General features: G+C 56.4%; 1 protein-coding gene across 1 annotated transcript; it reads left to right on the top strand.

The window, feature by feature from the left end:
* Positions 1-2,661: 2,661 nt before the first annotated feature.
* PIF1 (PIF1 5'-to-3' DNA helicase) lies at positions 2,662-10,706 on the top strand. Its single transcript, XM_056126949.1, has 12 exons — positions 2,662-3,213; positions 4,390-4,522; positions 4,602-4,727; positions 4,808-4,961; positions 5,037-5,151; positions 5,236-5,342; positions 6,640-6,779; positions 8,370-8,476; positions 8,935-9,022; positions 9,127-9,272; positions 10,262-10,453; positions 10,569-10,706. The coding sequence occupies exons 1-12, from the start codon at positions 2,662-2,664 to the stop codon at positions 10,662-10,664; spliced, it is 1,956 nt and encodes a 651-aa protein (XP_055982924.1). The 3' UTR covers positions 10,665-10,706.
* Positions 10,707-11,105: the final 399 nt, after the last annotated feature.

Below are 11,105 nucleotides of genomic sequence, written 5' to 3'. Positions count from 1 at the left end.
GACAAGTACCCTCCCTGCTGAACAATCTCTCCAGCCCCATTATATTTGTTTCTGATTGCTTTTGCTGTAACAAATTACACAACACTGTAACAAATTATTACACTGTACTTCTGTAAATCTGAAATGTGTCTCATTGGGCTAAAATCAAGAGTTGTGTTCCTTCCTGGTCAGAATTTATCTTAGTGGTAGAGTGAATTTCAAAGACCCCGAACTTGGTTTTTGGTTGCTGCTCAAGTGTGCAAAGTACACACATACACACAGGAAGAGCTTCATGTTTCTTCTGTAGATACTAGGCAGGCAATTTATTGTACTGCTTTTCCATTCTAGAAGCCTTTGTTTTATTTTGTTTTCTTTAGCTTTTTTTTTTTTTTCATTTTTTGAGGTCACGCCCAGCGATGCTCAAGGGTTACTCCTGGCTCTGCACTCAGGAATTACTCCTGGCAGTGCATGGGATGCTGGGGATCGAACCCGGGTCAGTGGTGTGCAAAGCAAACGCCTTACCCACTGTACTATTGTTCCGGGCCCCGTAGAAGACTTTGTCTTTTGTCTTGGCCCTTGGTCATTTCTTCTTCCCTTCTTTTTTTGGGGGACCACACTTGGCAGTGTTCAGACCAGACCTTACTTCTGGTTCTGTTCTCATGAATCACTCTGAAGGGGCTCAGGGGGCCATGAAAGGCACTGAGTACTTTACCCACTGTATTCTTCAGCCCCTCTTGACCTTTTCTTTCACCTTCAGAGCCAACAGTACTGTCTCTCTTGCCCTCTCTCTGCCCTCCCCACCACCATACTCAAACAACAGCAAAGTGGTATTTAGGGGGCAGGGATGTAACTCGGTTGTAGAACACATGCTTCTTATGTATGACAGGCAAGGTTGAAGGGGTGGGGGGAGAGGGAAGTTCCCTGGGTACTCTGCTCCACATCTCAGGTCCAGGATAACATTCCTGGGTAAGCGGAGAAGGCTCAAAACTGGACCCATGTCAGAGACCCCCGTTATTCCACGATGCGAAAGACAAAAGATTAAAAGGATCGAGCCAGAGAGTACAGCAGGCAAGGCACTTGTCTTTAATGCATCAGCCAACTTGAGTTCAACCCTATCACCATATATGTCCCCAGAGTCCTCTGGGAGTGATTCCGGAGCACAGCACAGTGTGGCCAGAAAAGGGAAAAAGAGGGTGGGGTTGGGGGTGGAGCTATAGTACAGCGAGTAGGGCATTTGCCTTGCACAGGGTCGACCTGGGTTCGATCTTTCGGCATCCCATATGTACCCAGAGGACCATCAGGAGTGATTCCTGAGTGCAAAGCCAGGAGTAACCCCTGAGCACCGCCGACCCCAAAACCAAAAGGAAAAAAAAGAAAAGAAAACAGGGAAAAAAAAGTCTTACAAAGGCAGAGAAGAGTGAAGGGTTCAGAGTGCGGAGGTGGGGAGGTCGCCGTAGCAGGCCTCGAAATGTAAGCAACGGTTAAAAGAGATGAAGGTGGGATAGAGGGCGGTTTTGAAAACAAATCCTCGGAGGCACCCTGGGTGACTCGACACGGCGTGGCGTCCCGGCTGCCACGGCTAGGAGCTAGCCGGGTTCTCCCCGCACTTCCGCTCTCCCTGCCCCGCCCCTCTGCATGCAACTGGCGATTGGCGGAGTCCGCCCAGAGGCCCCGCCCCTACCCCCTTTTGATTGGCTGGAGCGTTTAAAGATCCGGCGGTGATAGGACGATTTTCAACTTCTAGTATTTGAAATTTCCAGTTCCAGTTCCCGAGTGTCGCCCGCAGGCCAGCTTTATTCATTCCGTCCATCGAGTGCCGGCTCAAGTGAGTGTCCATCTGAACGCCGGAGCGGGAGACAGAGATCCTGCTTCTTCCTGGAGCCCATCCCGGGAGGGTGAAAAGAAATAGGTCAGATGGAGGGAGCATGCATTGACGGGTCCCCTACCCCAGCCAAATAATCTGCATCCCGCCTGCACCTCGGGGATGGGGAACTCCAGGGCTTCGGAACCCTCAGTGTTAACGTCTGGCAGTCGTTTGCGGCTTCTCTGGGCCTGTCTGCACTTCTGTAGACGCAGAAATTGAGAGGTCTGCCGGCTGCAAAGAAACGTTCTTACAAGACAGCGGACGCTTATGCCAGTCCCCTTTCCATTTGCCCATGCGAGACTGACCCAAAAAATTCCCGGGCCTGGGCCGGAGCGATGGTGCAGCGGGTAGGGTTCTCGCCTTGCACGCGGCCGACCCGGGTTCCATCCCAGGCGTTCCATAGGGTCCCCTGAACCTGCCAGCAGTGATTCCTGAGCTCAGAGCCAAGAGTAGCTCTTGAGCACCACCGGGTGTGACATCCTCCCCCACCCCCCCAAAAAAAAACTTAAAAAAAAAAAGTGAAACAAAAAAACTCCCGAGCCCATCCTGGGTCTTTGGGATGTAGGCGTGCACCCAGCCCAAGTGCCTCTGACACTGACCGTCGGTCGTTCTGGGAGCTAGTGTAGGGGCGGTCCAAGATATTCAAAGTGAATTTTCGGTTGGCGCTAGAACCCTTTGTCCATCTCTGTGACCACTCAGTGTCACCAGTAACCGGCCTCCGTGACTCGACGTGGCTTCCCTTGTCCATCTCACCCATTCTTGTCTTCTGCCTCCCCATTGTCCCGTTTCCCCAAGCAGACCCTCCGGAGCCGGTGGCGATGCTGTCGGGCACCGAGGCGGAATGCGAGGACGCGGAGCTGCGGTGCCGCGTGACGGTGGAGGAGCTGAGCCCTGGCGGGCAGCCACGAAAGCGCCAGGCGCTGCGCTCGGCCGAGCTGAGCCTGGGTCGCAACGAACGCCGCGAGCTGTTGCTGCGGCTGCAGCCCCCGGGACCCTCGGAGCCCGCGCGCTGCTTCCCCCTGCGCGCCGCGCGCCTCTTCACGCGCTTCGCGGCCACCGGGCGCAGCGCGCTGCGGGTCCCCGGGCCGGGCGCGCCCCCACGCGGCTCCGTGCAGCTGCTGCTCTCCGACTGTCCCCCCGAACGCCTGCGCCGCTTCCTGCGCACGCTGCGCCTCAAACTGGCCGCTGCCCCCGGCCCCGCGCCCGGCTCCTCCCGCTCGCAGCTGCTCGACCCGCGACCCCGCGACTTCGTCACCATCAGCCCGGTGCAGCCCGAGGAGCTGCGGCGCGCGGCGGCCGCCCGGGGCCCGGACTCGGCACGGGGGAAAGCGACCACCACGGAGACCCCCTCGGGGTCGGATCCCAGCACGGTGAGAGCAGGGAATGGAAGAGGATGGGGGACGGACAGGCGGTTATTTTGGTGCATTGGGCATAGGGCGTCCCATTGGAGCAGGATGTGAGAATGGTCCCCTCGAGTCCTACCGCGCACCGCCTCCGAGACACCCGGCAAGGGCTAGCAGAAAAAAAGGACGCCGGCCATAGGAAGGACAGAGCAGAGGGGCTGGAGCGATAGTAACAGCGGGTAGGGCATTTGCCTTGCACGCAGCTGACCCGGGTTTGATTCCCAGCATCACATATGGTCCCCCTGAGCACCGCCAGGAGTGATTCCTGAGTGTATGAGCCAGGAGTAGTAACCCTTCTGCATCACCGGTGTGACCCAAAAAGCAAAAAGAAGAAAAAGGAGAGAGCAGAAAAGGGGTTTTAAAGGCGACTTTAGAAGGGACAGCTGATTGCGGTCAGCCTGGAGGAGAGAACCTTTTGGAGAGAAGGCTGTGGCTGGTGCCAGGGACAGTTCCCAGGTCCGATGGGGCAGACAGGGGATTTGAGCAAGTCTGGTGGGTTCTGGAGTGATCACAGATCCCAAGGGTTGAGATGAGGCTGTGGGAAGGTAGTGCTGAGGCAAGAGGCGTCATGGTGCTCCCCCCTGGGCAGGGCATGGTCTCAGTGGCCCCTGCACAACCAGAGGAGAAGCACTGCACCCCAGGAGCCCATAGCTCTCCCAGGCCACTGGGTCAGGCTGAGTGCAGCCACAGTCTCTCCCACACTCACAAGAATGGGGAAGGAGGACCCTGACCAGGAAGAGTTTTGCTTAAGCATTTGGAGCTGAGAGACAGGTTTGTAGGAAGAAGCAAAGAAGGAACTTCAGAGGTTGGAGAGATCATTAAGGCACTTGCCTTGCATTTGGCTCTCCCAGGTTTCATCCTGGCACCCCATTTGGTCTCCTGACCTCCTCCAGGAATGATCCCTGAGCTCAGAGCCAAGAGTAAGCCCTGAGCACCACTGGGTATGGCCCAAACCATCCCTTGACCCTCTCCCCAGAGAAGAGACCCGGACCCCAATAGTTACTGGCAGACTCTGTTGGCTCCCAGGACTGAAGGCTGCTGGACATCAAGGGCTTTGGGCCTCACACTGCTCCCAGGCTGGGCAGGGATCGGTCAGTACCTGTCGGTGGGAAGGAAGTCACTGAGCTGCTGTATCCCTCACAGAAATCCCCTAGGTGGCCCCTGCCGGCGAGGAAGTTGAGTCTGCCCCCCTGCAAATCCAGGCTTTCTGAGGAGCAAGCTGCTGTGTTAAGAGCTGTCCTGCAAGGCCAGAGTGTCTTCTTCACCGGAAGTGCAGGTAGTGTGTGTCTGGTGTATGTGTGTGTGTGGGGGGGGCGGCATGGGGGGTGCAGGCGGGCCTGACTCCGCTCTCCTAGGTACAGGCAAGTCTTACCTGCTGAAGCGCATCCTGGGCTCGCTGCCCCCCACGGGCACTGTGGCCACTGCCAGTACTGGTGTGGCTGCCTGCCACATTGGGGGCACCACCCTCCATGCCTTTGCAGGTAAGCGGGAATCCCTGGGAGCATCCTGCGGGAGAGAGGGGGAGGTCCGGAGGTCTAGGCTGAAGAATGTCCCCTCCCAGGCATCGGCTCAGGCCGGGCACCACTGGCCCAGTGTGTGGCGCTGGCCCAGCGCCCAGGGGTGCGGCAGGCCTGGCTGAGCTGCCAGCGGCTGGTTATCGACGAGATCTCCATGGTGGAGGCTGAGCTGTTTGACAAGCTGGAGGCCGTGGCCAGGTCAGTGCAGGCAGCAAGGGCTGGGCAGAGGAGGAAGCCACCTGGCCCGCCCCTGAGCCCCTGGTTCTTCTCCAGGGTGGTCCGACAGCAGGACAAGCCGTTCGGGGGCATCCAGCTCATCATCTGTGGGGACTTCCTGCAGCTGCCACCTGTAACCAAAGGCTCCCAGCCCCCTCAGTTCTGCTTTCAGGTACCCCTCACTCTCTGGCCTTGCCCCTAACCCCACTCTTGGGGGTCTCTTGGGTTCACTCCCACTCCCACTTTGCCTCCCTAGGCCAAGAGCTGGAGGAGATGTATCTCAGTGACCCTGGAACTGACCGAAGTATGGAGGCAGGCCGACCAGACCTTCATCTCTCTCCTACAGGCTGTGAGGCTAGGCAGGTGGGTGCTGGGGCGCAGAGTGGGAGACCGGGCCACAAGAGAGGCTCATCCTGCCCCGCCCTTGGAAGGTGGAGAAATGCTTGTCCCTTGGGAAGGGCAGACGGGGGTGAAAAGCAGCATGGCCCCATGGAAAATAGGCCTTTTTGAACCAGGACGATAGTTCACAGGGCTGGAGTGAATATGGGAGACCCAGGCTCCATCCCCGGCTCCTTGGGGTTGAGAATGACTCCTCTACACTGACCTGGGGAGAAAACCACAAGCACTTCTGGGTGTGGCCAGAGAACAAACAAAAAGATGGTTATTTAGGGCTGGAGCAATAGAGAGGGAGGCTCTTGCTTTCCATGTGGCCAACCTGGATTCTATCCTCAGCGTACCATATAGTCCCCTGAGCATCATTGGAGTGATCCCTGAACACAGAGCCAGGAGTAAACTCGGAGTACAGCTGGGTATGGCCTCAAAACAAAACAACATAAAAAGAAACCTCTGGGGGCTGGAGCGATAGCACAGCGGGTAGGGCGTTTGTCTTGCATGTGGCCGACACAGGTTTGATTCCCAGCATCCCATATGGTCCCCTGAGCACCGCCAGGAGTAATTCCTGAGTGCAGAGCCAGGAATAACCTCTGTGCATCACTGGGTGTGACCCAAACACACACACACACACACACACACACACACACACACACACACACCAAAAAAAAAAAAAAGAAGAAACCTCTGGGGCCAGAGTGATAATTTAGCAGGTAGGGAGCTTGTCTTGCGCACACAAACTCAGGTTCAATCTCCAGCATCCCATATGGTCCCCTGAGTCCACCGGAGTAATTCCTGGGTGCAGAACTGGTAGTAAGTCCTGACCACCTCTTGGTGTGGCCCAAAAACAAAACAAAACAAAAAAAAAGAAAGAAAAAGATAAAAACCATTGAACCTCTGGCCTGGTCACACTCGTCTCTGCCCACTTTCTTTCTTTTTTTTTCTTTTTGGGTCACACCCAGCAATGCTCAGGGGTTACTCCTGGCTCTGCACTCAGGAATTACCCCTGGCAGTGCTCGGGGACCCTATGGGATGCTGGGAATCAAACCCAGGTCAGCCGTGTACAAGGCAAACACCATCCCCACTGTGCTATCACTCCAGCCCCTCTGCTCGCTTCCTTATAGTCCTTCCCCGCCCTGACTCAGTCCCCTCATAGGGGTCCTTGTGCAGAAACAGCACAGCCTAGTGTGCCTCTCTGGTCCCCAGGCCTACCCCTAGCCCCTTCCCTGAAGCTCAGGCAGACTCTACCCCAACAGATCTGCCCCCACAGATGCTCCGAAGAGGTGACACGCCAGCTCCAGGCCACTGCGGCCCACAAAGTAGGACGTGATGGAATCATGGCCACGCGGCTCTGCACACACCAGGACGATGTGGCTCTCACCAATGAGAAGCGGCTTCAGGAGCTGCCAGGTGAGTAAGGGCTGCGGGCAAAAGGTCCTGGGAGGATCAGTCCTTGGGGTATCTGGCTTGTCTTTATAGGTCTTTTTTTTTTCAATTTTTATTATCTCATTCTTACTTTGGACAACCTGGCAGGCTACCGAATGTAACCTGTCCACACGGCAGAGTCTGGCAAACTCCCCATGGTGTACCCAATATGACAAATACTAGTAACAATGATGGGCCTCATTCTCCTAACCCTGAAAGAGCCTTGAATATGGCACTTTTTAAATTCTCAGGGCTAGGATGAATGAGATGTTACTGGTGCCTGCTCAAGGCAATCGACGAACAACAGAATGATCGTGATCGTGATAAAAGTTCTTATGGGGGGCTGGAGCGATAGCACAGTGGGTAGGGCATTTGCCTTGCATGCGGTCGACCCGGGTTCAATTCCCAGCATCCCATATATATGGTCCCCTGAGCACCGCCAGGAGTAATTCCTGAGTGCATGAGCCAGAAGTAATCTCTGAGCATCGCCGGGTGTGACCCAAAAAGCCAAAAAAAAAAAAAAAACAAAGTTCTAGGGCCATGGAGAAGCTCAATGGGCTGGCTACATGCTTTGTCCTGGGCCTGACCCCTTAGCACCACTGGGTCCTCTTGAGCACTGCTAGGAAGTGCCCCTGAGTACTAAGTCATGAGTACTCAGGCTTGAGGGCCAAAGAGGTAGAACCGGGTTAAGGAACTGGCTGTGCATACAGCTGACCTGGGTTCAATCCCCAGCACCTCATATGGTCCCTGAACATAACCAGGAGTGATCACTGAGTGCAGAGTCAGGAGTAACCCCTGAGCACTGATGGGTGTGGCCCAAAACCAAACAAAAAAAGTTAGTAGCTCCTAAGTGTCATCAGATATGGTTACAGTGCCCCCCAAAATTCCTCATTTTGTTTTTTATATTTGGGCCACAATTGGCAATGCTCAGAAATTACTTCTGACTCTGCACCCAGGAATCACTCCTGGCAGTGCTCAAGGCACTGTAGCACTCACTATAGCACTGTCCTCCCATTGTTCATCGATTTGCTCTAGCGGGTCCAGTAATGTCTCCATATTGAGACTTGTTACTATGTTTGGCATATCGGATACATCACGGATAGCTTGCCAGGCTTTGTCCTGCGGGCAAGATACTCTCGGTAGCTTGCCGGGCTCTCCAAGAGGGGCGAAGGAATCGAACCCAGCTCGGGGACCATACGGAATCCCAGGGATCAAACCTGGGTCAGCCTTGTGCAAGGCAAGTGCGTACTGCTATACTATGCCCCCCAAAAATGTCTTTTAAAGCCCTTACGTTTGTTGATGGGCTGGAGCGATAGCACAGCGGGTAGGGCGTTTGCCTTGCAAGCAGCCAACATGACCGACCCGAGTTTGATTGACAGTGACGTTTCTTGATATGACTGTGAGTCTGAGGGCCGGGCCCTTGAATGGGCTGTTGGTGCTGAAAGTGAGGCTCGAACTCAGGTCTCTAAACCCAGAGCCTTGGCTAGGCCTGCACCGCCCTTACTACCTCTTCCCATGACGATCCCCCACACTCCGGCAACTTGTCATGTGTCCCCAACCCTGCCCCCCCGCCAGGTGAGCTACACTGCTTCGAGGCCATGGACAGTGACCCAGAGTACGCCCGCACCTTGGATGCACAGTGTCCTGCCAGTCGTCTGCTCCAGCTGAAGCAGGGGGCCCAGGTGAATGGGGTGCATCAACTCTGGGCCTGCCCCCCACTGCCAGTGCTTCCCACTGTCAGGGCATGTTCTCCTGTCCCCTGCCAACTCCCAGGCACCTCTGAAATTGTGGTTCCTCGTTCCCTCGGCTCAGGGGATGCTGGGGATGCTGAGAGAATTCGCTTTCTTTTCCAGTATGGAAGCGGGGGTCACGGGAGGCCCAAAGGAACCCTGGAAATGTCTTCACAGTGTGGGAGGAAGTGGGGTGGCGGTTGCCCTTGGGACTCAGGTCCACACACCCCGCAGAACACAGCTCAGGTGATCACAAAGCCCTGTGACACCTGGGACTGCTTTGCTCTCTGCTTCTAAGGCACACTGAGCAAGTGCCGGCTCCCCAGGCAGGAAGGAAAACAGGCCTGGGGAAGTAACACTGCTGGCAGAGAGGCCCCGGTCAGTGGTGTCTCTGCTCGACTCCCTCACAGGTGATGCTCGTGAAGAACCTAGCGGTGTCTCGAGGTCTGGTGAACGGAGCGCGCGGCGTGGTCATTGGCTTCGAGACCGAGGGCAGAGGTCAATGAGTGAGGGGGCAGGGGCAGCTCAGTGCTCTGGATGTGGAGGAGGGAAGGCCTGCAGGAGGGGGTCAGGAATGAGCAGACAGTCCACGCTCCCCACAGGGCTGCCCCGGGTGCGGTTCCTGTGTGGGGTCACCGAGGTCATCCGTGCTGAGTGCTGGACCGTGCAGAGCTCCTCGGGCCAGCCCCTCCGACGGCAGCAGCTGCCGCTCCTGCTGGCCTGGGCCATTTCCATCCACAAGAGCCAGGTGAGGGGACGACGGGGCAGGGTGGAGGTCACCTGGGGAGTGGTGAAGGCAGAGCTTGATGGGGCTGAACTTGCCCTTGATAGAGATTCTAGATCTTTCCATCCCTCCTCTTCTGCTTCCTGCATACTCACTTGCCCCACTTTCTGATGGGAGAAGCCCTCCTCACTTAAGAGCCCTACAGGTGACCATCAGGGTTGTTGATGGCAGCATTGGGGTCACACTTGCACTCAGCAGTCACCAGGGCCACTGTCCAGCAGTGCCTGGTGGCACAGGCAGTGCTGGGCTCTAACCTGGACGTCGCACAGGCCACATCCTGGACCCCAGCAATTATTTCTGGGTGTTTTTGTTTTTGTTTTGTTTAGGGGCCTCACCCAGCAATGCTTAGGGCTTACTCCTGGCTCCCGGCTCAGGAATCGCTCCTGACATGCTCAGGGGACCGACCCTATGAGATGCTGGGGATGGAACCAGGTCAGCTGCAAGTGCCTTCCCTGCTGTACTATCTCTCTGGCCCCTCACTTCTGTCTTATAGAGGAAGAAAGAGATTCAGAGAGGTTGAGTGACTTGTCTCAAGTCACAAAGTCATGGAGAGGCAGGTTTTTTGTTTTTTTTTCTTTTTGGCTCACACCGGCGATGCTCAGGGGTTTCTCCTAGCTCTGCACTCAGGAATTACTCCTGGAGGTGCTTGGAAAACCATATGGGATGGTGGGAATTGAATCTGGGTCACCTGTGTGCAAGGCAAACTCCCTACCCGCTGTGCTATCACTCCAGCCCCAGTCATGGAGAGGCAGAGTCAGAATTCAGAGCTTTGCTCCCATCTCTCTCCCTTTACTCCTGGCCTTTTCCTCTCAGGTGATTCCCTGCTGCCCGCTCACCCTGTGCCCAATCATCTCTGGGTGGATGAGAGATGCTGGGACAGTGACTGAGCTGGTGAAAGAGGGTCTGGCTCCTGGGGTCCCTTCCAGAGACATGGCCTGTGCTTCCTCCTGCAGGGCATGTCCCTGGACTGCGTGGAGATCTCTCTGGGCCGGGTGTTTGCTGGTGGCCAGGCCTATGTGGCCCTCTCCCGGGCCCGGAGCCTGCAAGGCTTGCGCGTGCTGGACTTCGACCCCACGGTTGTTCGCTGTGACCCGCGGGCCCTGCGCTTCTATACTGCCCTGCGGCGGGCCAGGGGCCTGAGCCTGGTGAGACACCCCGTGCTGGCAGCAGGGGGAGGGAAGCCCTGGGCCCTGGGCAGGGCGGAGGATGTGCTGACTCTGAGAAGGATTTGGTGATGGGGCTTCTCTGGCTCTGATGCAGGAGTCCCCAGATGATGAGGAGGAAGCGTCCGACCAAGAGAACGTGCCCCCAAACTGCACCTCTGACTGCAGAGAGAAGACAAAGGGAGAGTCGTGATCTCCGCTTCTCCTAACTGCTGTGTCCCCTCATCAGGGCCAGTGAACTTCCAGGGAGGAGGCGTCCCTTGGTTTCTCCCCTGCCCTGGGGGAGTGGCCCTGTCCCTGCCGATCAGGAAGGGGCCGGTGGTGGCACTGGAGGCCAAGGACAATCTCTCGGTTATCCGGAGAGGCACTCTGGGAGGAATGAGAAATTTCAGCAGGGACAGGCAAAGGGTGCTGGGTCCCAGGCAGGGAGGGCCCCTCGCCTTTCCCCAAGTCTTGCTGAGGATACGTACCAAGAGCCATGGATGCTCATCTGGAGCTATTTATTCAGGAAAGAAATTAGGTCTGGATGGAGCTGGAGTGATAGTACAGTGGGTAGAGCATTTGCCTTGCATGCAGCTGACCTGGGTTCGATTCCCAGCATCTCATATGGTCCCCCAAACACCACCGGGGGTAA

The sequence above is a fragment of the Sorex fumeus genome, unplaced genomic scaffold (genome assembly GCF_029834395.1).
Source record: "Sorex fumeus unplaced genomic scaffold, SorFum_2.1 ptg000063l, whole genome shotgun sequence".
Lineage (NCBI taxonomy): Eukaryota > Metazoa > Chordata > Mammalia > Eulipotyphla > Soricidae > Sorex > Sorex fumeus.
This window is presented reverse-complemented; position numbering and strand designations above follow the sequence as displayed.